Source organism: Epinephelus moara, chromosome 12, assembly GCF_006386435.1.
Source record: "Epinephelus moara isolate mb chromosome 12, YSFRI_EMoa_1.0, whole genome shotgun sequence".
Taxonomy (NCBI): domain Eukaryota; kingdom Metazoa; phylum Chordata; class Actinopteri; order Perciformes; family Serranidae; genus Epinephelus; species Epinephelus moara.
The window spans coordinates 21,332,031-21,356,376 of NC_065517.1; the positions used below are offsets into that span (position 1 = coordinate 21,332,031).

The 24,346-nt window shown below is 40.1% G+C and overlaps 3 protein-coding genes across 4 annotated transcripts in view; all 3 read left to right on the forward strand.

The window, feature by feature from the left end:
• The first annotated feature begins 1,854 nt into the window (after positions 1-1,854).
• cnr1 (cannabinoid receptor 1) lies at positions 1,855-6,068 on the forward strand. Its single transcript, XM_050058238.1, has 2 exons — positions 1,855-2,152; positions 2,976-6,068. Exon 2 carries the CDS (start codon positions 3,021-3,023, stop codon positions 4,428-4,430), a length of 1,410 nt encoding a protein of 469 aa, XP_049914195.1. The 5' UTR covers positions 1,855-2,152; positions 2,976-3,020; the 3' UTR covers positions 4,431-6,068.
• A 2,597-nt stretch (positions 6,069-8,665) lies between these two features.
• akirin2 (akirin 2) lies at positions 8,666-14,346 on the forward strand. Its single transcript, XM_050058247.1, has 5 exons — positions 8,666-9,194; positions 9,644-9,778; positions 10,378-10,527; positions 10,636-10,707; positions 13,715-14,346. The coding sequence occupies exons 1-5, from the start codon at positions 9,023-9,025 to the stop codon at positions 13,723-13,725; spliced, it is 540 nt and encodes a 179-aa protein (XP_049914204.1). The 5' UTR covers positions 8,666-9,022; the 3' UTR covers positions 13,726-14,346.
• Positions 14,347-16,192: 1,846 nt separating this feature from the next.
• The window catches only part of rars2 (arginyl-tRNA synthetase 2, mitochondrial), an 18,896-nt gene continuing 10,742 nt past the window's right edge, over positions 16,193-24,346 (forward strand). For both annotated transcript variants that reach the window (XR_007570798.1, XM_050058237.1), the window contains exons 1-12: positions 16,193-16,363; positions 16,564-16,637; positions 16,729-16,831; positions 17,758-17,841; positions 17,932-18,032; positions 18,118-18,173; positions 18,799-18,882; positions 18,965-19,041; positions 19,260-19,418; positions 19,536-19,642; positions 22,857-22,952; positions 23,121-23,181. Coding sequence is in view for 1 of the 2 variants with exons in the window: in XM_050058237.1 (XP_049914194.1) it covers positions 16,328-16,363; positions 16,564-16,637; positions 16,729-16,831; positions 17,758-17,841; positions 17,932-18,032; positions 18,118-18,173; positions 18,799-18,882; positions 18,965-19,041; positions 19,260-19,418; positions 19,536-19,642; positions 22,857-22,952; positions 23,121-23,181 (1,038 nt within the window). In the remaining variant the exon portion in view is untranslated. The remainder of the gene's footprint in view (positions 16,364-16,563; positions 16,638-16,728; positions 16,832-17,757; positions 17,842-17,931; positions 18,033-18,117; positions 18,174-18,798; positions 18,883-18,964; positions 19,042-19,259; positions 19,419-19,535; positions 19,643-22,856; positions 22,953-23,120; positions 23,182-24,346) is intronic.

Consider the following 24,346-nt stretch of genomic DNA (forward strand, 5'->3'; position numbering starts at 1 on the left):
AAAACAACTGCTTTTTGGGCCACTATGCCGCAAGAGAAGCAGCAAAGTCTTGGTAAAAAAAAAATTACTTTTCGGACCACTATCCCGCAAGAGAAGCAGCGATGTCTCCATAAAAAACAACTACTTTTCGGGCCACTATCCCGCAAGAGAAGCAGCGATGTCTTTGTAAAAACCAAACGCTTTTTGGGCCACTATCCCGCAAGAGAAGCAGCAATGTCTCGGTAAAAAACAACCACATTTTGCGCTTTTATCCCACAAGAAAATGAGAGATGTCTTGGTAAAAAACACAACCACTTTTCGGGCCGCTATCCTGCAAGAGAAGGAGAGATGTCTCGGTAAAAAAACAACCACTTTGTGGGCCACTATCCCACATGAGAAGCAGCGATGTCTCGGTAAAAGATAACCACTTTTTGTGCCTTTATCCCGCAAGAGAAGCAGCGATGTCACTGTAAAAAAACAACTGCTTTTCTGGACAGTATCCGGTGAGAGAAGCAGCTATGTCTGGGTAAAAAACAACTGCTTTTAGGGCCACTGTCCTGCAAGAGAAGCAGCATGTCTCAGTAAAAGACAACTGCTTTTCGGGCCACTGATGTCTTGGTTAAAAACAACATTTTTTACTCACTATTTGGCAGGAAAAGCAGTGCCATCTCCATAATAAACAAATCATTTTCTGGCCACTATCTATCAGGCATGAATGGATTACTGAACAGGCCTACTTAGCACAGGTCCAGGGGCCCAAAGTGTCAGCGGCCCCCTGGCCTTCGTCTGCAATATGTCACTCAGATTGCTGTAACGTGCCGACCAGAAAAAGACTCAAAATGACCACAAAAAGATGCAAAGAAACTGTAAAGAGACAAAAACATCCAAAAAAGACACAGTGTGAACTCAAAGAGACACAAAACCACGAAAAGATGCATCATGGCTATATTAAAAGCTGCTGGAAAAATGGTGATGGGTCGTTACAAACACCTATGGTGCCTATAAAGCTGCTCCACCTTCAGATGACAGAGTCAGCTTATACATCTCTTTAGAAATGTTGATATAATACATAAGTTATACAAATGTAATGTGTTCGTGATTTGCAAAAAAGTACAACACCAACATTTTCTTCTGGTGACTGGGCTGTGTGTTGTGAAGTGTATAAATGACACATTTGGCACCTAACATTTACTTCTCTCTTGCATTTTCGTCCAAAAACAAACACTGACTCACATGTAAGTCCTCCAAATAATTGGTTTGGATCAGAGAATATCTGGAAAGTGAACAACTTGCAGGTACAAAGTAAAAACAGTTTATTAACAGGGGGAAAAAAGACGTGAGGATGACTGATTTCAGCTCAGCCAACATCAAAATGATGAAGTCGGCTTTCTGTTCTTTGAGATTCTCAATTTTTGGTTAATTATTCACACAATAAACAGACATGCACTGACTAGCAATGAGGTCTGCAACCTCTATCTGCCTTTGAATGTGTGGAAAAAAGGGAAAGAAACCCATTTTGAAAAAGTTGCCTTCATGCGGAGACTTTATAGGAGAAGTGCAGCTTTTTGTTCCTGCAAAATGTACAAATTGTGTTCACAATTACCTCATGAATTAGGGAGATAAAACGGTTATTCAAGGCTGTTCTTTTTTGGTTGCTTTTGTGCTCTGTTCTTTGTCCGAGCACATCGTCTGCTAGGTGGAGCTTTGGGAATTCAAATCAGATCCTTTTTATAAGCCACCACCACTGTCGTCTCCCTTGTTCCTATGCACCGCTTGACAGCTTCATGGGTTGGGCAGATAAAGCTATATGGAAACACGTGACAGGGCTTGTAGGAGCGACGCTTCATAAGTGTGAAGACACAGAGAAACAGACTGTAGAGACGCTGGAGCCAGCAGCAGCAGCAGGAGCAGCAGCGGCAACCTGTACCCACACAGAGCAGGAGCGCACTCCAAGAGACCCTTCAGCAGATACCTGATAAACTTATGTTACATATAGAATTGAGAAAGAAACTAATAATTATGATGATGCTGGTGGTTTCACTCTAACACATGCACGCTGGTTGTCTCTCCTTTTATATAAGATCTGTGTTGGTTGGTTGGATGATGCGCTTCTGACTTGGATTAACGCGCGGTGGTAAAGGGCGATTCTGCGCACTTGGGAAAATTATGTAAGGTAAAGAAGCACTTCTCTTCTTTTTAATCATTAAATGCAGCTCTTCAAATTGTTTTCAAGCGTATTCTAGCACTTTAAATGCTTTGTGTTGTTTGTCCCAGCATTAAAGCATCAATTTTCTTTTTGTTAAATGTGCGGATGAATGTATTTGTGCTTTTGCGCCAGATTGACGATTGAACCTGCACTCCTGCACTGATTATAAGACTCTCAAAAGAGCCTAACACTGAAATAACTTTCCAAATTTTGCATATATTTAAATTATGCAACAGCAATTATGTATCTCCTTAGTCTTGCAGTAGATAAAACTACCGAATTTGAGCATGCATATGTTGTTTTACACAGATTTAATTAGCTATTAGCTGTATGTATGTGTTTTGCAATAGTGCTCCGGTCTGTACAGGTGCAGAGGAATTGCATTGTTTTGTCTGCTGCTGCACCTCATAGAAAAAAAAGAGGCGTTTTTGTATTCAGCTTCATGTGTCTTGGTTTTATAAGTAGCTAGGTTTCCTGTTGTTAAAAAGAAAGACAGCACGCAGTGACCAATAATTTCCTATGTGTTGATAAGAACAAGATGCATGATACAATATTTATAAGTACAGAAGCTCTCAGACATCAGATGTGGTTTATGCCTAATTCAGTTTTCGCTAAAATGTACTTGCGCAGAACTATCAAAGACTCAAAATATTTGCATAATGTGAAGGTTATTTCATGTTAAAGGCCCTTTTTAATGAGAGGTGTGCACTGTTGCAAATTTAATCTCTTGTCATAATATGCATGGGATTCTTTTTTAGGTTTTTCAAACATGTTTCTCATCAATTTGTAGGTTATCCAGGCATCTTACACTGCAGTATTACCCTCAGACACAGCCATGAAATCTGTGCTGGATGGTGTGGCGGACACCACCTTCCGGACTATTACATCTGGTTTACAGTATCTGGGCTCCAATGATGCCAACTACGATGACCCCCTCAATGATGTAGACTTCAAGACGGGCTTCTCTGTGCAGAAGCCCTTATCTGCTTTCCGCAGCAACTCCTTCCCGGGCAAAGTACCTGCGGACGAGGAGCTCATCCTCAAAGGCATCCCCTTCTTCCCCACCAATGCCACAGACTTGTTTAGCAACAGGAGCACGTTCAGAGATGAGACTAACACTATACAATGTGGGGAGAACTTTATGGACATGGAGTGTTTCATGATCCTGACCCCGAGCCAGCAGCTGGCTGTGGCTGTGTTGTCTCTGACTCTGGGTACTTTCACGGTGCTGGAGAACCTGGTGGTGCTCTGCGTCATCCTCCAGTCCCGCACCCTCCGCTGTCGCCCGTCCTACCACTTTATCGGCAGTCTGGCTGTGGCTGACCTGCTGGGAAGTGTCATATATGTCTACAGCTTTCTGGACTTCCATGTCTTCCACAGGAAGGACAGCCCCAATGTTTTTCTCTTCAAGCTGGGTGGAGTCACGGCATCCTTCACTGCGTCTGTGGGGAGCCTTTTCCTCACTGCTATTGACCGTTATATCTCCATACACCGGCCTCTCGCCTACAGGCGCATCGTCACACGGACCAAGGCTGTCATTGCCTTTTGTATGATGTGGACCATCTCCATCGTCATCGCAGTGCTACCTCTGCTGGGCTGGAACTGTAAACGTCTCAATACTGTTTGCTCAGACATATTCCCTCTGATTGATGAGAACTACCTGTTGTTCTGGATCGGTGTAACCAGCGTGCTGGTTCTTTTCATTGTCTACGCCTACATATACATCCTGTGGAAAGCACACCACCACGCTGTGCGCATGCTGAGCCGCACCTCCCAGAAGAGCCTTGTTGTTTATTCAGCAGATGGGACTAAAGTGCAGACCACACGCCCTGAGCAGGCACGCATGGACATCCGTCTAGCCAAGACCCTGGTGCTCATCCTGGCGGTGCTGGTCATCTGCTGGGGCCCAGTGCTCGCCATCATGGTGTACGACCTCTTCTGGCGAATGGACGATGACATCAAGACAGTATTTGCATTCTGCAGCATACTCTGCCTGCTCAACTCCACTGTCAACCCAATCATCTACGCCTTGAGGAGCAAGGACCTGCGGCATGCCTTCCTCAGCTCCTGCCATGCCTGCAGGGGCAGTGCCCAGCAGTTGGACAATAGCCTCGAGTCAGACTGCCAGAACAGAAATGCCAACATTTCTGCCAACAGGGCTGCAGAGAGCTGCGTGAAGACCACTGTGAAAATAGCCAAAGTAACAATGTCTGTGTCAACTGAAACTTCTGCAGAGGCTGTCTAATTGGCCATCAGGGGGGAAACTGTGTAAATGTCATCCTCCCCAAACAATGCCATTCAACACAATAAAGCAGAAGTTAGATATTCCAGAGAAAAAAAACAAACAAATCCTCTCCTGAAAGTATCGACTTACATCCTCACATAGACGCTTAAGTGGTTGCATTATTTTACGTCGGTTTGTGAGTACACGGTGTGCCAAAGTGCCAAACAGTGTTGCAAGTTCATAGGAAGGACTCACAATTTGAAAGGATTATCAAAGACTATCATAAGTCTGCTGTTTACCATAGACTTCATGATATCCAGTTAGTGAAGGCATATTATATTTTTGTACTGTGAATTCAGGTTTTGAAAACAATATATCTTCATTTATGGGATAAGGGGCTACTGACATTTTTAATTCGAGATGTTTTACTGTGTCATTTAGACTTTAAAATGTGTCTTGCACCATAAATATAACAAATCTCCGCGTCTTGACTTTCTACAGGCTTCATGTACATGTTGCATATTGGCATTTCTATGAGGGAATGATACAAAAAAAAAGTTCAAATGATTGTTTATTTCCAAAAAAAATTGCCATTAAACGTGTCACTTTTTTACTTCTTCTGACAACACTCAGCGAGTGGCAAAATGTGTGAAGAGATCTTAAGAAACGAGAGGTGATTCATGCTCAAGATAAAAAAAGAACATATTTATCACCATCACAAATAAACTCTTGACAAGATGGAGGTAAATGGATTCTGAGCGTGTCGAATCTGGAATGGCATTTTCTGTGGCAGAGTGACGATCGTCCCTGTTGTCCATTTCTTTACCCGCTAGCCGTTAGACCTTTAGAGTGACGTGTCTTTGTTCAAATGTATACCTAACAACTGTACAGTGTTCTCTTGCAAAATAAAGTGTTCAGATCGACTCATTCAGCTCTACAGCCAACACAACAACAACAACAACAACAACAACAGGCCTTTGGCCAAAGCTTGAACACATCCAAACCGAATTTGGACGCAGTGTGCTGGTCACTACTGTAACAAACTGACTATAGCTGCTTTCATCCAATGTATGATTTTAACTGGATTCAGCCTATGTGTGTGATACCTTGTGACTTGGTGATATATTTCCGACCCCGAGCCTTTTGATCATTGCAGTGAATTGTTTTAGTGCTACTGTTGCAGCGGGGCATCATTTCGGAAAATAAAAGCAACCCATGCACAGGCCTAGTGAAGTACTTTTGGCGTAACTCTAAATAAAAATATGTCTGCTGTTAATTTTACTTATCTAAACAAAGAAACAAGGGTCGTGTCGTTAGCTGGTTACTTGGATGGAAGTCTGTGTGTGTGCGTGGTGTGGAGACTCGACAGCTGACCTTACAAAAGAATCTGAGAAGATGTGACTTTTCTAATAGACGATGTAGTACTTTTAATCTAGAAATCTCACAGCACAATTGTTCTGTAGACATTTATCTTGGTGTAAAGTTATCCAGACAGCTGTTTATCAGTATGCTTTGCTGCCTCTTGTATTATTGAGTATTGAAGATCAAAATGTCAACTGTCAAGTGGCTTCTGTACAGTGGTGGCATAATGAGGAATCTATGGCTTAAAAACCAGACTCAGTCAAGTGTTTTTAGTATTGCTGTTTTCAAACTTTCGAATAAAGTTGCAGCTGGTTGTCATTTCGCCTGCAGTGGTTTGATTGATTATTTGGAACCAGAGGTCACAGCACATTTTGGTCAATTCACCCAACAATCACTGATGCAAAAGGAACAGACACACAGAGAGGGAGAGCCAAGCCCTGAGCTGATGGCAACCTGAAGTCATCAGTGGTATTTTAGTGCCCCCTTGTGGAAGATCTCACACTGTTACTAGTGGCAGCCTTTCTGAGAAAACATTTCTACACATCGATTTTCAGCTTTCTTAGCAATACTGCGGTTATTTCTTGTAACCCCCCAAAGTGACAAATTACAAGATACTAGCTGGCACATTATCCTCTGGCACCAGCATCTGCTCTGTTCTTTTCATCTCTTGGCTTAAAGGGGACAGGGAAATTGCAACATCTGTTCACACAGATGTCAACAGGATTGTGTTCATTTATCTACCAAATACGCCAATCTGTGAAAAGCCATGAGGCAGGTTTACTCCACCATGTGTGGAGTATTTTCTAATGTTTTATATACCAAAAGAATAATTTAGAGAACAATTGGCGGATTAATCAGTAGTGAAAATAATAGTTTGTTGGAGCACTGGATTGGACCAAGATGCAAGAGTTTTCTACGACCTATTAATTGGCCAGATAGATAGATAGATAGATAGATAGATAGATAGATAATCTATAAATTACAGAGCATACTAGAATACGCTATAGATATACAGTACCAAACTATAACTACTAAATTATAAAATATAAGAATATAGATGAGACCGGGTATGGTTGTAAAAACAGGATGGTTATAACAGCACCTCTTTCCTCAATACGAAATTACCTATGAGTCATGTTTAACAAGTATGACCACTTCCTTCCTGACATGTATGTGAAATGTCTAAGCAATATGAGGAAGTGTGCAGATTTTACAGCCAAAACACAGATTTCCAGGTATGAAAGTAACTTTTTGTGGCCATTTCAATATTTTGATTAGTGTTATAACTTAACTAAACACATTCTCTCCTCCTATCTCACTCCTTTCTTGAGGTGTCTGGGGAGTTGAGGAGGAAAACTGATGGGGGTGTGCTTGCACGCATACTAAAATCTGCGTCAGATAAGGTGAGGCAGGGAAAGACAGTAGGGTCTGTGCTTTAAGAGTACTCAGAGAAAGAGGATCAACACAGCTGCCAGGTGTGGGCTATCACACCAGTCAATACGGTGCCCCAGGAATAAGTTCTTAAACTCAGATTTGAGTATTTTACCACTCCTGGTTCAGTGGATTTCTTTGAATGGGTTATTATTTCGATGCCTGAAATAATGTCTGTGGTTAACGCAAGCTTAAGTGACTTTCACATTTTGTTCTACGACATAAAATATGTCAGTAAATACACCACTTGAGAATTTTGAAGCTTTTATGTGTCTTAAAAAAGACGGTTGCTATCAAGCGGCTAAATGAGACTGCAGAACAATCATGCTGAACACGGCTTTACAGTCTTGTGGTGGAGATGTTTGGTCATGCAACCAGGGTGTAGTTCGTTTATAGCTTAACATTAGCTTTTTACTTCTGATGACTGCATTTAGGCAAGTAAGTATTATAAATGTTTGTTTGCCAGAGAGCTTATTTTCTGCAGTAATCCAAAATCCAACGGGAAAAAAAATCCAATTTTGACGAGGGAACCAGGGCAATGCGAACTTCCACATCAGTCTACAGAAACACATCAACCCTGGAGCCCTTTATATGCACAGCAAGAGATTGACTGGTTACTTCACTGAGGCATCAATTGTATTTTGGACTCGCTCAACCTAAGTCACTAAGCATCTGACAGGTACAGGTTAGCGAGCTTGACCTTAGTAGGAACTGATCATTAGTGTATCTGTTTTTCATTTATATTTTTAGCAGTTGTGTAATTTTTAATTTGTCACACTTATTGTTATAACTGTTCCCGGTAGTAGGGCAGGTTTTAACAAATGAACTCCTTGTACTTGACATATATTAATTAATTCTGTGATATAGTTTGAGAAGTTGGAAACATTGCTATTTGTAGTAGACACAAAAGGGTACCTCGTGTCAAAATTTGAGAGCTTTTACACAAAAATTCAGTGACTTAAAGGTGCTGAAAAAAGTGTTACAACTATACCCGGTCTCCCGTATACATTTAATGTGCAAGCTTTTTTAAGTGTAAGAATAACAATGCGATTAGTTAGACTGAGAGAATACCGTGTGAAAATTCAGCATGCATAAGGTTATTGAAGGACCAAAGCAGAGTCTGGTTTGGACAGAAAAATACCCATAATTCGTTATCTAAAAGAAATAATAATGCTCAAATAGTGTGAATTTTTTAGTCTAAAGACAAACTGCAAATATCATATTAAGCATTTTGTATAAATGCGTTTAAAGTACCTTTATATGTCTTTATGTGCACGTTTTAAGTGAAACTGAAACTTCGCTGTGGTTTAGGTGTTTTGTTAGCCAACAAAACAAATTTAAAAAACGACCGCTTCAAGGTCTTCGGGAAATGTAGTCTTCAGGGTTCTAAAACAATGGGCGAGATCGGGAACAAAAACTACAAGTACCAGCATGGGACCGCTTCTTTGCGCATGCCCATACCCGATCAAATGAACGGAAGAAAAGGTAAACTAGTCTGAACCGTTGTAGGTACGACGCAGAGGTAGTGCTGCAAAATCTGATATCATCCGATTTTCTAGCAAATTTATCCTAGTTTATTTTATCGAGATTAAGTCAATATATATTCCGTAACGTAATCTTTATGAGATTTGTCAGCAGAAGGCAACGAGAGACGATAAAACTGCGTTTTTGTCCGCTGCCCGGAACCGCTGCTGCCGTTTGACCTAGCTAACGTTAGCTAGCATTAGCAGCACAAACCGGGGCCCAGGTTAGCCACTTTCCCAAATAACAGGGGGTTTTAGCTTTTCTGTTTTAGTTTTTTTACGACACATTTTAGCGCAATGGCTTGCGGGGCTACTCTGAAAAGGACTCTGGACTTTGATCCGCTAATGAGCCAGGCTTCACCCAAAAGAAGGAGGTGCGCCCCGATGGTGTCCCCGGTCTCTTCACCACAGAAATATTTGCGTATGGAGCCGTCGCCGTTTGGGGAAGTGTCGTCCAGACTCACCACAGGTAGGAGTTTAAATCCACATCTTATATTTCAGTCATTTCAAGTTCAGTACGGTAAAACCAGGCTTTACTGTAAACTGGACAACGTTAGCATTACCCCGTGTGTACCGGTGTCTATGATGTGGTGAATCTCCCAGGTGTAAATTCAGCAAACACTTCCTGGTAGTTTCTATGATTCAATATTTGGTTTTTAGTATTAGTTCACAGTGGGTTGGGAAAGTTAGTGTGGGAGCAACAGGAATGCAAGGACTGTGATGCTGTTGTGTTATTAATAGATTGAAGCAGCATTTGACTACAGTCTCTTTAAAGTCATGATGTACCTGGATTCATCAGCAAGGCCACATTAAGTCAACAGATTTATGAATTCTGCAGTGGTTTTGTCTTACAGAAGTGCAACATCTCCGTGTTGAGGTGTTATATAATGAAGGAAATGTTTACCTTTCTGTTTCCAGAGGAAATTCTACACAACATCAAACAGGAGTACAAGCGTCTGCAGAAACGACGACACCTGGACACTGCTTTCCAGCAGGCAGAGAGTTGCTGTCCTCTGGACCTGCAGAACATCCACAGTGGAGCTGCTCTACCAGGTAGCTACTGTCTTATGAGGACATTGACCAGTTATTACAAATGATTTTAACCGATCACCTCGTCGGATTAGTTGGTTTAGCTCCTGGTTAGGATGACAACATGACATAGGCACATAGTGGCAAGACAGGTACTGAGACAGAACAGCCATATTGTCATCTCTTAATGATTCCTCCCTGTTTAGCCATTTCCCTTTTGAGACTAATTTGATTTGGAGCACCTACTTACCAATGACTGACATATCAATTCACTTTACACCAACAAATTAGGATGTTTTCTGCCTTTTGAGTTGCCAACAACCATGGGGAATCCCACATCCTTAGCCAACTCCTGGAGTGAAACAAAACTTTCAGGCGGAAAGCCCCCTTATCCTTTCACTTTCATCATTATGGAGTCAAATGCACTGATGCTCTGAGGGGGAGTGTACATCATGTATTAGAGACGGATACAGAGCATGAATATGTTGCCATACCTAATTGGCATTAAAACAGGATGATGTAATGTAATATCTATCACAATATCAGCCTGATGCTGCAATGCTCTGTCGATGGGTAATGTCATATATTCAGTATTAATAGTGTGATATTGACTCTTCCAACAGGTACATCCTCGGGTGCCTCATCCCCCACCAGAAAAGAGCAGCCTTTATTCTCCCTCAGACAGGTCGGGATGATTTGTGAAAGACTGCTGAAAGAGCGAGAGGACAAAATCCGTGAGGAGTACGACGAGATACTAACGACAAAGCTTGCAGGTATGTGTTTTTTTTGTTTTGTTTTGTTTTTCCAAAATGGCTCTTAAAACAGCAGTTTGTCATGAGTCATCCACACTGTGTGCTAATACGTGTACATTCTTCCAACAGAGCAATATGATGCGTTTGTCAAGTTCACACATGATCAACTGATGCGAAGGTTTGGAGAGCAGCCTGCCAGCTGTGAGTATATTTATTATTGCCAAACACTTGTAGCCCATTTATGATCTCTACAAAACTTTCCCGTGTGTTTGTCTTTTTATGCCTTCATGCCAGCTATAGCTGTGGTCAGAGGCATTATGGTTTCTAGTTGTCTGTCTGTCCGTCCGTCAAATTTGGCAAAAACATCCACTTGAACTCAAGGATGAACTTATTAGATATTAGTGGTCAAAGGTCACTGGGACCTCACAAAACATGGTTTTGACCATAACTCAAGAATCCATATGCTAATCATGACATTACTTCATACAAATGTCTAACAGGATAAAATAATGAAGTGATGACATTTTATATCCAAAAGGTCAAAGGTCAACTTCACTGTTACATCATTATGTTCTGCAAAAACACTTTTCTCGTTTTACACTTTGTACATCCTCGATTCCTTTCCTTGCCTCCTCTTTTTGCATCTTAGTCCCTCTCCCTAATGGAGGAGGCAAAGAGGAAACATGAGAAGAGAGCAGTCAAGGTAGCAGGCATTAAGTAGATGAGACGTCCGTGTTTTCTGAGCCGCCATTTTAAAGTTACATTCAAATAAAAATGACTGGTGGCACAGGTGCATCATCTGCTGTGTGTTACGCTGGACACACATCTGTTGTACGGCACGGGTGCTGAAAAGACTTCCTCAAAGGATACACCTGCGCATTCGTGCTCATAGGTCCTCCGGCAAGCCTCAACTCTCCTCACTCTCTCTCCTTGAGGTGCATTTTAGGAATGGAGACATTGTTTAAGATGGCACCCTGAGATTGGTTTCTGGGTCACAGGCTGGACAGAGGAGACGAGAAGGCACAAAATAGACAAATGAGAAAAGCCTCTAGTATCTGCTGATAAAAAGCCTGACACAACATTTGCAACTGAATGTAGAAATTTAAGAATGAAGTTGAGTTTTAAGTACAGGTTTTGAATTGGAATCTGATTCCAAATTTATAGAACTGGACATTCGCTAGGAAATTTTGTCTTTTGCTTATCAGTTCCTAAAAGCAGATTTTGGTCCAGCTGTTGTTCTGTCTGTGTCAGCTGTTACATGAGTCACTGCACACGTGTTGTGTTTACATTTTGCACAGCGGACTGCAGCTTGCTGTCAGAGGTGTGGCTAAGCTTCATAACGGTAGCGGTACAGTGAAATATCATACCTCATTTCCACTGCATGGTTCGGTTCAACTCAGCTCACTTTTGGTACTAGGTCCTCGTCACTGTTTCAGTTTTCCAGTGCAGATAGTAACCCTTCTGGATTCTCAGCTGGTTGCCATAGTGACGCCGTGTGAAACTGCTGTGAAATCATCTTCACTGAGACACCTGCTGAATCCATTCATCTGCAACCAAACAGAGAAACATCTGCACTTCGTTACTTGTACAGCGTAGTGTACAGGGTAGTTTTGCAGGCTGCCATTTTTAAAAATCGGGTCAGCAAATAAAAAATTGTGGCCGCTGTTGACGGTAGCGTTACTATATAAAAATGGTGGCATTGTGGCACAAGTTACATTTCTCTCTCACCAATCAGTGGTCTGCAGTGTTTTAACTCCACCTTCTTGTGTCGGCTTAGCTCGCTTCAAACCTCAGCCGAAGTGGCACCAAAAAAACATACCGGATACTATCCCCAACTTTAGTTAATGAATAACCAAAAACGTGCGAGTCGAGTAGAGCTGAGCAGTGGAAATGTGGTTTAGTAGTGCACTATACCAGTAGTGTCGTAATCAAGCAGTGTTTACTGCAGTGTGTTGTAAGTATCTAACTACTCAATGTCCTCAGCCATTGTCATAATGCCCCACGATCAGCTTATGCTCGTGTGTCCAGTCAGTTTTAATGAAAACCTCAGTCTCAGCTTAGCATTTCACTTTGTATTTCAAAGTCGGTTATAAAACAAGTACTGGTGTGAATCCCGGTGGTCAAACCTCTGCCGAATTTTAAACCCCATTGTGTGAATCAGTTTAGATGGAGACAGTTTTACTCACAGTTTCAATTGAACTATTCTAATATAACATCAGGACAATCATAAGCCGTAGTGATTATTGAGAGTTGGAGATGTTTCCAGCAACTAATTTCCGTGACATTTAAATGGAAGTTTAAATGTACACTAGTCGACTAGTCTAAACTGAAATAACCTCAGAAAACAGTCAGAATTTAGCACAATTTAATGTATAAGGCTGATAAATATTGTGTATATTATAAGAGCCATTTAAAATTATTTATCTTATTTATCAAAAAACAATTATTGTTTTTTTTTTTTAGTACAGCTGAAATGTGTGGCACTACGAACCCCAACCCTAACTGACTAAAAGTTATCAAGTAACATTTATTTACTGTATATTTAAAGTCCATACCTAACACACACACACACACACACACACACACACACACACACACAGACAGACGCATATGTCCAGGCTTCTCAGGATCTTCCAGCCAGCTTGAATAAGTGTCATGTTCGGACATACTTTAAGCACATCAGTGGAAAGCTGCAGACTTGTTTCGGTTGCTCAGACGTGCACAGAGTTCCACCCATGGGAGTGAACGTATTTCTGGTGCCGACTGATGAGAACAAATGAGAGCCATTCACTTTCTCTTTCACATTAGACCTGTGGAGACGAGATCAAAATCTAGCGGGTACAGGATTAGTCAATGGCGGACTTAAAATTTGACAATTGGCCGTAGAAATGTGGTGATCAATTGTACTTCCTGCTGAAGTTTATTCCATCTTAGCTGAGCAGAAGTTTTAGGGGCTTTTTTTTTTTTTTTTTTTTTTTTTATAAACCAAGCTTTGTTTTAAGTTTGGGAACTCCCAGAACATTCCTGACATCTGGTAAAACTGAGTTTGTATAAACTTCCAGAAGACCGTTACATACCTGGGATGCAGGTCTGACTTACAGATCCAGCCTATACTCCTGTCCTGTACGAGTCCCAGACATGAGCTCTGAAGCCATGTCCTCATAATGATATGAAATGTGTTAACGCTCTTGTCTTGTTTCTTCCGTAGATGTTTCCTGAGTGTCAGCACTTGATATTGAGGAATACCCTTTGCTGCGAGCTACTCCAGGGACTCAGTGCGTCCAGTCAGACTTTTCTCCTAGCTGTGCCATACCGCCTCTATGTGGACTCAGTCTGTGGCATTCACGTTTGCTGTGTCTACCAGAGTTAGGAGGGCTTCCTGCTGCCACCCCCTTTCAAGGACTCTCTGTGACTCGACCAGTGGCCTCTCAACTGCCGTGTCAATATTTATTTGGCTTTGTTCTGATGCCTTCGTAAAAGGCTGACTGCCACCTCACACTTGGCCTTTTGATTTTATTTTTGGATGATTTAGTTATTTCACAGAGAGGATGTTAGCTGTGCAGCTTCTCTATATGTACATTTTGAAAAAGGGATTGAACATTGACAAGTGGACAAACCAAGACGTCTCCAGACTGGAGTCCAGGATCAGGCCTCTTGGTTTTTCTCAGCATTGTTTTAAACTGTACTGGCAGTAAACTGCTATTACATTTGTATACACTGTATTTTTTTATTCTTTTTGCTTGACTTTTGTTCATTGTACCAAAATTTCATGATTTTATTTGCTGTAGGTATAAAGGGGCTTTGTTTCAAGAAAAGTAAACAATAAAATGTTTACACAAATTTGAGTTCGTAATGTGTTTTCATATTTTAAAGGGATCACACAAGTCTCAGAAGCTTTGCTGATTTCTTTATGCTGCCAGAACAGAGCTATGGAGGGGAGCTGAATTTAGTTTGACTTGCATGTGTCATCAGCAAAGTCTGTTTCCACAAACCCAACACTTGTCATTGGTACTATTTCTTTCTGCAGAAAACTTAGAATGATGGAAGATTTTAAAGCTTCATGGAACTATTCTCTGCACTTAATGAAGCAGGCTACAAAACAGATTACTGTTATCTTGATTAAATATGAAAAGCAGACGGCTCAATGTCATGAAAATTATTAGGATTTTAATTGTTATTTTTAGTCAATTTCATACCTTCTTTTTCATTATTTTCTGATGCTGGTGACATACGTATAATTGGTTAATCATGTCGGACCCTGTGAGTTTCATACCTGGGGTTCTGTGTTTTTTTATAACAATAGAAATTGTCTACACTTCTCATTGGCTTTTTCCTGGACTTAAAAAATCTTGAGTGTTTTGACTTAAAATCCTTAACTCAAGTTGCACTAATCAGAATTTAGCAATGTCATATTTAGATGATTTATTTGTGCGCTGACAGTTGTTGGGTTGTTTTTTTTTGTTGCCAAGGAAACGCCAAGAAGTTAGATCAAACCGCACCCAACAGTCCTGATGAAGCTGGTTTCCTGAGTTTGAGTCGTTAAGCCTCTAATAAAGAATACTAAGGATGTTTTTTCACATTTACAAATGTCATGAATATTGATGTGGAATACATTTAAGGTTCGAAACCTTGTTTTCAGGTGAATATTTTTTTTCTATTGTACACACACACAAAAAAGGGAACCATGCACACAATCCTGAAAACTTGAAGCTCGTGTATCAACAACAAAACTCCTATACTTTATTAATCCCAGAGGGGAATTCCAAAATGACACCCTAATTATCAATTGGTTCGACACTTATCTCAGTTGGCAAAACACTTCCATCACGTGCCAGAGCACAAAAAGGCCTCAAGTAATTTCTACCATGTTGGGGTTAAATGGAGCAGCATGGATAATGTATTACGGTAACAAATAAATATGATCTGTGTTACCTTTTTTGGTATTTGAGCACTGATTTCACCATTACATCACCAGATACTTTTACAGCACTGAGCTCAGTTACTGTAAATTTGGCCAAAACAGGCATCAGTTGTGTATTTTAGCAGAGTTGTGATGGGAGCTCAGAGGAATGTGCATTGTTCACTATGCTGATACAATAATTGTGTCAATGCAATATGAATGGTATATTCACAGTACTGTATTACAATATGGCAAGTTTATACTGTATGTACCAAGAAAATGCAGCTTAATTTGGGACAAAATAAACCCTTTATTTTTTTTAAAGAAGAAAAGTAAACAATTTCTACACGATTTTGTACATTTGAGTATGTAACATGGCCTCGTGAAGACAAAACATACATTAACAGTATTTAGACAGTGCTTTAAATGTATTACACCAGTGTTTAATTAATGCTCAGTGACAGCTGTGTGTGTTGTTTTTTGTTGAAAGGATCAGTTTTGAGAAGAGAGAAGATGGTTTTGAGTGCGGTGTTTCATTTTGCAAGAGACCTGTGAGATTTTTCTGAGTTTTGACCATGGTTTTGACAGAATGGTTTAACCCCTTTCAGCTTCCGGTTTAGAGTTTTGAGAACTTGAGCTACAGGAAAAATGAACTAAACGATTGGGAAAGACTGTAAATTACCGGATAGACGATGCTGACTGTCGGGAGCAACGGAGAATATAATCCAACGAACCTTTTCTAGCTGCTAACGTCGATTGAGACGGAAGCCTCTGATTGGACGAGCTGACAGGAAATGGAGTGACGAGGGCGGAAGTACACTAGCTATGTCAATGTGAATGAACTCACCACACAGCTTTTGATTGTTGCTAATTTTGCAACACGTTTATTATCATTATTTAGTGTTTGAATGTTTGCGGAACATGGCGTGTTTCTTTAGAAGAAGAATAGCAGCAAAGGTACGGAAGCCGGAAGAGTTTAAAGATAACACTGTATGCTAATGCTAACTTAACAGCATGCCTTGACCCTGGAGTAACAACAACAGGGAGGCAGGACTGTCTGTTAATTCTGGTACATGACTGTTAGCTTGTGCTCTATAATATTGTCTCACGCTTCCTTTTATTGAATTCTTCCCCTCTCTGTGTGTTCCAATGTGTAGCTGGGTCAGACGCTGCAGCAGTCTGAAGATGCCTTCATACCAGCTCTGTCAGCAATTCCAGTTTTTAAGAAACAGTTAAGTGTGTTTAACATTAACCCTGTTTGTTTGAGTCAGATGCTCTGTGTGTGTCAGCTTGTTAAAGCTGTCTGAACTTGTGCTCCTCAGGCAGTCTGCTGACTTCAAACTGTCCATCGGCACATTACGGGTCAGTGGGATTTTACCATCCAGTGGTGACGTTCAGCTGCAGACAGAAGACTTGGCCACTCGGGTGAGATTCATGTGTGAAGGCAACAGCAGATCTAATATGTTTTGTTTTGCCACCACATCTCACACATACAATGTATTAAAATGACCTACACCAGTGGATGGACTCCCAAGTAAAGACAAAATGAGCCGATGTTTTTTGGTGCCATTGCAAAGAAATGACAAATGAGGGCTCATCTATCATCACATTTATTTATCAGACAGCTTTTGTCCAAAGTGATTCACATTAGAGATGCATGATAATATCAGCATATCATCAGTATCAGTTCATATCGACTTTTGGCATCGAATAGCAGCGACAAATCCAATATTGTGCATCCTTGATTTACATTTTTTTGCATGCATATTATACACTGGTAGCGCTTAACATCTTCACATGCGCTACCAGCTGAGCTACAACTACTCTGGGCCTCTTTATTCCTCATCTCTTAAATCTAAAGATGTCCAAAATTTCTGTACCCTTATCAGTGCACATCCTCAGTTTCCACAAACATGACTGCGTTTCCACATCAGCTTATAACCTTTTTAGAATATACTTAACCAAAAAATAGACATAGAAAGACTTTTTTGTACCTTGTCAAATAGACTTCTGTTATGATTTTTTGTCTGGTATTTACTCAGAAGGTTGAGAGGTAATTGCAGATCAGTCAGAATGCTACAGCCACACTTAAGCATATCACTGAACATCTGTCCTTATATTACTACACTGGCTTCCATGTAATGCTCATTTTGTTATATGCTCCTAGCTGCTGGAGTAGCCTTACTTGAGATGTTTTGCATATATGCACCTACCTTTTTGCCTGTTGTGAACGGCTGCTATTGTTATTTATTTCTTTTTTTGCTCCTTTTTTCCACTCTACGTCTATTCTGTTTGTTTTCTTGAGCTCAAAAATACACAGAGCCTTGTATATTCTACTTTGTATCTTTCAGTTGAAGCAGGACAGTGTGGTGGAAGACATATCTGCTGGAAGTGGAATGATCAACTTCAAAGTGAATCGCAAACTCCTTGTCCAGGTTTGTCAGGTTCATTTTCCACTGTGGTACAAACAACAGACTTGACTGCCTCTACTGTGATTATAATCTGATTTACTGCATCTGTTTTAGAAAATGTTGGAGCCATTTGGAAAGCAGGAGGATGAGAAATTTGGGTTGAATAGTGAACTTTTAAATACTCTCAAGAGAGGAACAACATTAGTTGAGTACAGGTGGGTTTGTCTCCTTTAACACCACATGCAGTGTCTTCCCCTTATAGACTGCCATCAGACAAAATTAATCTGTTTTATGTTGCAGCTCTCCAAATATTGCCAAAAAATTTCACGCTGGACACTTAAGATCTACAATTATTGGTGAGTTACTTTATTTGGTTTGCACTGTTGCCTCACAGCAAGACGGTTCTGGTTTTAACTCCAGGATGGGGAGCTGACACTTGGCGAGAGGCAGGGTACACCCTGGACAGGTCACCAGACAATCACAGGGCTGACACATAGAGACAGACAACCATTCACACTCACATTCACACCTACGGACAATTTAGAGTNACTAGATATTTGCTCCCATTCATTATGAATTGGAAGGGACTGATTCTCTGCACAAAGCATGCTGGGATAACAACCATTCATGTTCACATTCAGACCCATGGCCAATAGGGGGTCATCGATTAACCTGCATGTCTTTGGACTGTGGGAGGAAGCTGGAGCACCCTGAGAAAACCCACGCTGACACGGAGAACATGCAAACTCTGCACAGAAGGGCTCCCCCACCCTTGGGTTCAAACCAGGAACCCTCGTGCTGTCACCCATTTTTGCCAGTAGATGCCCCTAAATCCCACACACTGGACCTTTAAACCCTCAGATATTAATATTGGTCTCAGCCTCTATGAACCTGTATCTGTCTTGCTACACTGTAAACGTACATTTTAAATTGATCGTACAGTCAGTGAGCTGTTCTAAAAAACACCATCTTCCTTTCCAGGTAACTTCATTGCTAACTTAAAGCAGTCTCTCGGAAACAAAGTCATTCGAATGAACTACCTGGGAGACTGGGGTATGCAGTTTGGTGAGTACATAATGTGCAAAATATTCACAGGTGCTTTAAGTCCCAGATGGTGCTCGTTGATGAAACCAGTTTTCTGTTTCAGGTTTACTGGGAGCTGGGTTTGGCCAGTTTGGATGTCAGGAGAAACTGAAACAGAATCCCTTACAACATTTGTTTGAGGTGAGTTTGCATGTTTGGATAAAGACACACTGACCAGTTTTGCAAGTTGAATGAGTGTGTGTTTCATAATAAATGTTAGTCGTCTGTCATCCAAACTTCAACAGATTCACTGAGTTATATTTGTGTTACGTGGTCTGAATGCTTTTTAAAGAGAGAAAGGCTTTTGTTCGACATGGTCAAGCCGGTTTTTGGCACTGTTTGTTGTTTTTGTCTTGCAGGTTTATGTCAGAGTGAACAAGGAAGCAGAGCACAATGAGGATATGAAACAGGCTGCCAGAGACTTCTTTAGACAGCTGGAGCAGCATGAGAGCGAGGCCGTGTCGTTATGGCAACAGTTCAGAGAGATCACAGTGGACGAGTATCAGCACATTTACAAGGTACAGCCAGCTGAATAACACGCACGACCAGCTGACACCATTGTCAACACCTCAACTCTGAAATACAAATACCAGTAGATGAAATATTGTAAACTGTTTCATTTTAATCATTTTCAGCGGTTGGGCATCCACTTTGATATTTACTCTGGGGAGTCTTTTCACCAAGATCAAGCCCAGGAGGTGGTGCAGCAGCTGCAGAGCCAGGGCCTGTTGAAAACCTCTGAGTATGTGACAGTATGTGACAGCCTTTAATCAGTAACTGGCATGACACACTCTGAGTAAACATGTGTGTGAGGACGGTCAGCTTCATGCTCCCAGTTGGTTTATATACTGGATAGCTTCTAAAATAACTGTTAAAATAACTGGACTATGAACTAGAGCTAATGCATTTGTCAATTGACAGAAAGTTAATCAGCAACTATTTTGTACATGGAATATTTATTTAAGTCATTTTTAAAGCAAAAAAGCCAAATATTTACTGGTTTTCTGCTTCTTAAATGTGATAATTCGTTACTTTTCTTTGTCAAACATGGCAATACACTAAATAGTTTGGGATTTTTGGACTGTTGCTCAGATAAAATATACCATTTGATGTCATCACTTTAGGCTCTGGGGAGTTACACAGGGCATGTTTCACTATTTTCCAAGACACAAATTTGATGACTTAAGACTCAACTTGACAAATCAAAGAAGACTTGCAACTGGACTTGGACTCTAACACCAATGACTTCATTTGGACTTGAGACTTTTGACTTGAAAGTATTTGAGAGCTTCCCCCAAACCCAAACATTGAAAAATATGTTATTTAAAAAGTCCAACACTGATCATTTCATTTACTGAATCAACTAATGCTAACACAGTTCAGTCCCAGCAAGTCCACTCTTAATTCCCCGAAAGATCCTCTATGGTCGAACCAACCCGACAGCATCCAGTCAAGTCGCTGGAGAGAACCGTGAAGAACTAACGTTACGTTTCTGAGCGCCAGTCAAAAAAAATAATACCAAAGATAATTCAGTTTGCGCACAAAAACTACACATTGGTCAACAAAAAAAATAATAACAGTATGCAGAACATGTGGGTTGAAAATTACAGATGGACATGCATCAACTTCCAACAAACTAGTTTTAACAAATAAATACAAATTTTTTAAAAGCAATTATGATTTTTGTAAATTTAATACATCTTGACTCTTTTGTTAAAATGGTTTTACATTTGGTGGAGAGCGCATATGACTTGTTTAGGACTTGAAACTCAAAGTTTAGGACTTGACTTGGGACTTGTCAATCCTGATTTAGGACTTGAGACTTACTTGTGTCTTGCAAAACAATGTCTTGGTCCCACCTCGGTTATTTTCTTGACATTTTATTGGCAAAACATTTAATTGAGGAAATAATGGGCGGATTAATCAATGATGAAAATAACTGTTAGTCACAGCTCTGATTATGTTAATGTTTAGTCTGTCATTAGTTCTGTATGTGTACAGTGTTGGAGTTATTGGCAGACTATCTATGTATTTATTATCTTTTATGAAAGTGGGGCAGGAAATATAAGATTTCCTCTTGTCCCTGATCATTTTTGATGGTGAAAGTTGTATTACTGTGTTACACACCAGATCTTATATGTTGTGAGGGAACCTCAGATAGCCTCAGACCTTCCATCTTATCTATTCAACTCAACTCAGATTTATCTATAAACATTTAAAAACAACTCATGTTGACCAAAGTGCTGTACAAAAGGAATAAATTACCAATAAAACATACATAAGAGGCAACATAACTGTCAGGTACACAGCTCTAACATTTAGAGACACAACACACACAGGCAAGCATCAAGGAAAGCCACATCAGGGGGACTCACACTAATGAATAGAAGTAGGTTTTGAGCCTGGACTTAAACGAGTCAGTGGTGGGGGCAGATCTAAACTTAAGAAAGCTTAACTATATCTGTCAATTCAATTCTCCAATCGACACTCGTCCTGTCCTGTAACTATGTCAAGAATGGGCACAGACTGCCTGTGTCTTTCACTAGAATGAATTTGTAGCCTCTTATTATGGACAAGCCATAATATCACTGGTTCTCACTTGCTAGCAGCTAGCCTGCTATCATGGACTAAAGAAGTCACAGTATAGTATGTCATATGAAACGTCATTAAAAAAGTGATAGTAAGCTTTACAAGTACATGACGCAACAAACAGCCACAGCAGTGTACTTGATATATGGGTGACATATTATGGTCCGGTACATTTACAGCGTCATCATATGGCTTGAGCAGACTTTCAGTCATTATATTTAGGTGTTCATGTTGTTCCCATCTTCATTCTCATCGCTCTACACACCAAACAACAGTGATGCTGCCTTTTTCTGGCACAGTGTCTGTGACATCCTAGCTGAGGATCCCTAACTTGGAACATCTCTAAGTTAGGACAGTTCTGTAACAACTAAATTCCTGTCCTAAGATAAGATAAGAGTTTCCTTAAATGCAGTCAGGAAACATGTTTCTGTAGCATCAACATCCTAAATGTCATCCTAAACTCAGATAAGATTTACAGGATTTCAAACTCAGGAAGTTTCTTAAAGAGGCCTCAGAGATACCAAAGATATGTGAGGTAAATCAGAAACAGTGTGTCCTTTACATAGTTTGTCCACCAGAGAGCACTGACACATTCATGTTTACTGCTCAGTACAGTCAGTATGTGTTGATTCGTGCACAGTGCAGGTACTGAGACAACAAAATGCAGCTAATGTGCAAAAAGCTGTAAAATGCAGAGTGGTGTTCATGTGTCAGGTGGCATATATATAAATATAATAATAAACAGTAAGTGGCAGATGTGAAGATGTTGAATATATACAGTATAAAGATTAGTATCAGTATGAACCATTTGCAGCAGTAACAGTAGGCATACCTCACACATGCTGATCCCAGTTCTCTAAAAAACACATTTAAGAGGTTTTATCAGAGATGTATCAGTCAGTATATTAAACAAAATGTTTTTTAAACTCTCAAATTATCATGCTCTTATTATGGTGGCCTGTTTTCAAGAATATGTAGAAATATTTTTCTCTTTGCAAGTTTAAAAAAAAGCCTGTGAACTTTACTTTGTTTGTTCAAATTGTTGTAGTTGTAGGCTGAAGCTTCAGCTTATTAAAATATCATATTTTATTATTAGGTAACCCTTTCACGACTTGTTTTAAGCTGTACAAAACAAAAAGAAAGTTCCAAAACATTTTATACACAATAATAATCATACATGAGTTTTCTGTATGTTTACACAAAGACCAAAAAAAAAACATGGAATCTCCTAAGACACAAGATGGAGTATTGATTATCTAGTGGCTGTGATTTCTTTTGTACACAAATAATGAAATGAATGCTCCTTCACTGCAGTAGACACTGACACTGACAGTCAGCCCTGAGCTCACATGGACTTGTGTTTACAGGAGAGGAACAGGCGTAGTGGATCTCTCTCCTGCTGGAGACATGAGCAGCGTCTGCACGGTGCTGCGCAGTGACGGCACATCTCTCTACATCACCAGGTCAGTACCAGGAGAATTGGTCAGTTAGGTAAAATCTGCAGGAAAATGTCAACTTTTTAAAATGATAGATGAAGGAAAAGCACAGGTATCAGATAAATACTGCATGAGAGATGAGTTTTGAAGGTGGACATGGCAGTAATGACTTACTTTTTGTTGTTGTCTTCTCAGAGATCTCGCTGCAGCGATTGACCGAAAGGAAAAATACAGTTTTGATGAGATGATTTATGTGGTAAGGAAACTGACACACTCAGTGGTTACATTGCTGTCTTTTAAAGAAATGATGTAACAGTTTAACTTCACAGACACGAGACACATTACTCTACGACATGAGCCACACAAGACGTGGAAATATAATAATAATAATAATTATTATAATTACAGCCATTAGTGATGAGTAATGATGTCGCTTTAATTATCTTCCAACATTAAAGTCTTTGCACTTATTTACAGAGCTGAAACAATTTGTCAACTGACAGAAAATGTGTCAACTTTTTGTATAATTGATTAATAATCAAAAAAACATTCCCGAGTTTCAGGCTCTAAATTGTGATTATGTCGTCACAATAATCACATTATCGACTTGTGGAGGTCAGCAAAAAATGATTGAGGTCGTGTCCATATGTTGCCCTTGTGTTTGTATGTTTTTGTTTACATAAGAATGTCACAAACACTTAAGCCAACAAGATGCCAGAATAAACAGCAGAGTTTTCCTAACCATTATATGACTTGGACGAAGCGCCTACGCAAGTTTTTTTTTAATGTTTTTTGTGTTTTGTTTTGTTTTTTTTCACAGCACCCCAATGGAAAAAAACTATACTGAGGCACATTCTGCTGTCATTTCTGTTTTTCTTTTTTTTGTTTAACAGTATTTTTGTTGAATTATACATATATTTCACACATGAACATTCATGTAATTCACATATGTAATTTGTGGATGGATTTTTTTTCACATTCCAGTGTCTGATAATTCTAAAGAATGAAAGGTTTATTGCTCTTTAAAAGGGTGTACCTGCATTAATATGCTATCACATTATATCTATGGCATAAAATTATCTTAAATTGACAATAATATCGATTATCGCAGTTATTACTGGTACAATATATCGTCCACCAAAAGGTCTTGTCGTGACAGGCCTAACTGAGGATTTACTGCTTTCTTTTGTCTTATGTGATCGTGCACTGAATATATTTTGGACTGCTGGTTGGAATAAACAACACACACATACACACAGCTGCAGGCATCGAAGGGAATCGAAGACAGGTGAATTCAGAAGGTGTTAAGGATAGGAGTTTAGTAATTCAGTTTGTCCGTGAGGGAGAGAAACACAGAAGAGATAAGTTAGTGAGGAGGCAAGGGTGTGGCCGCCTAGAAGGTGCTTGTGATTGGGAAATGC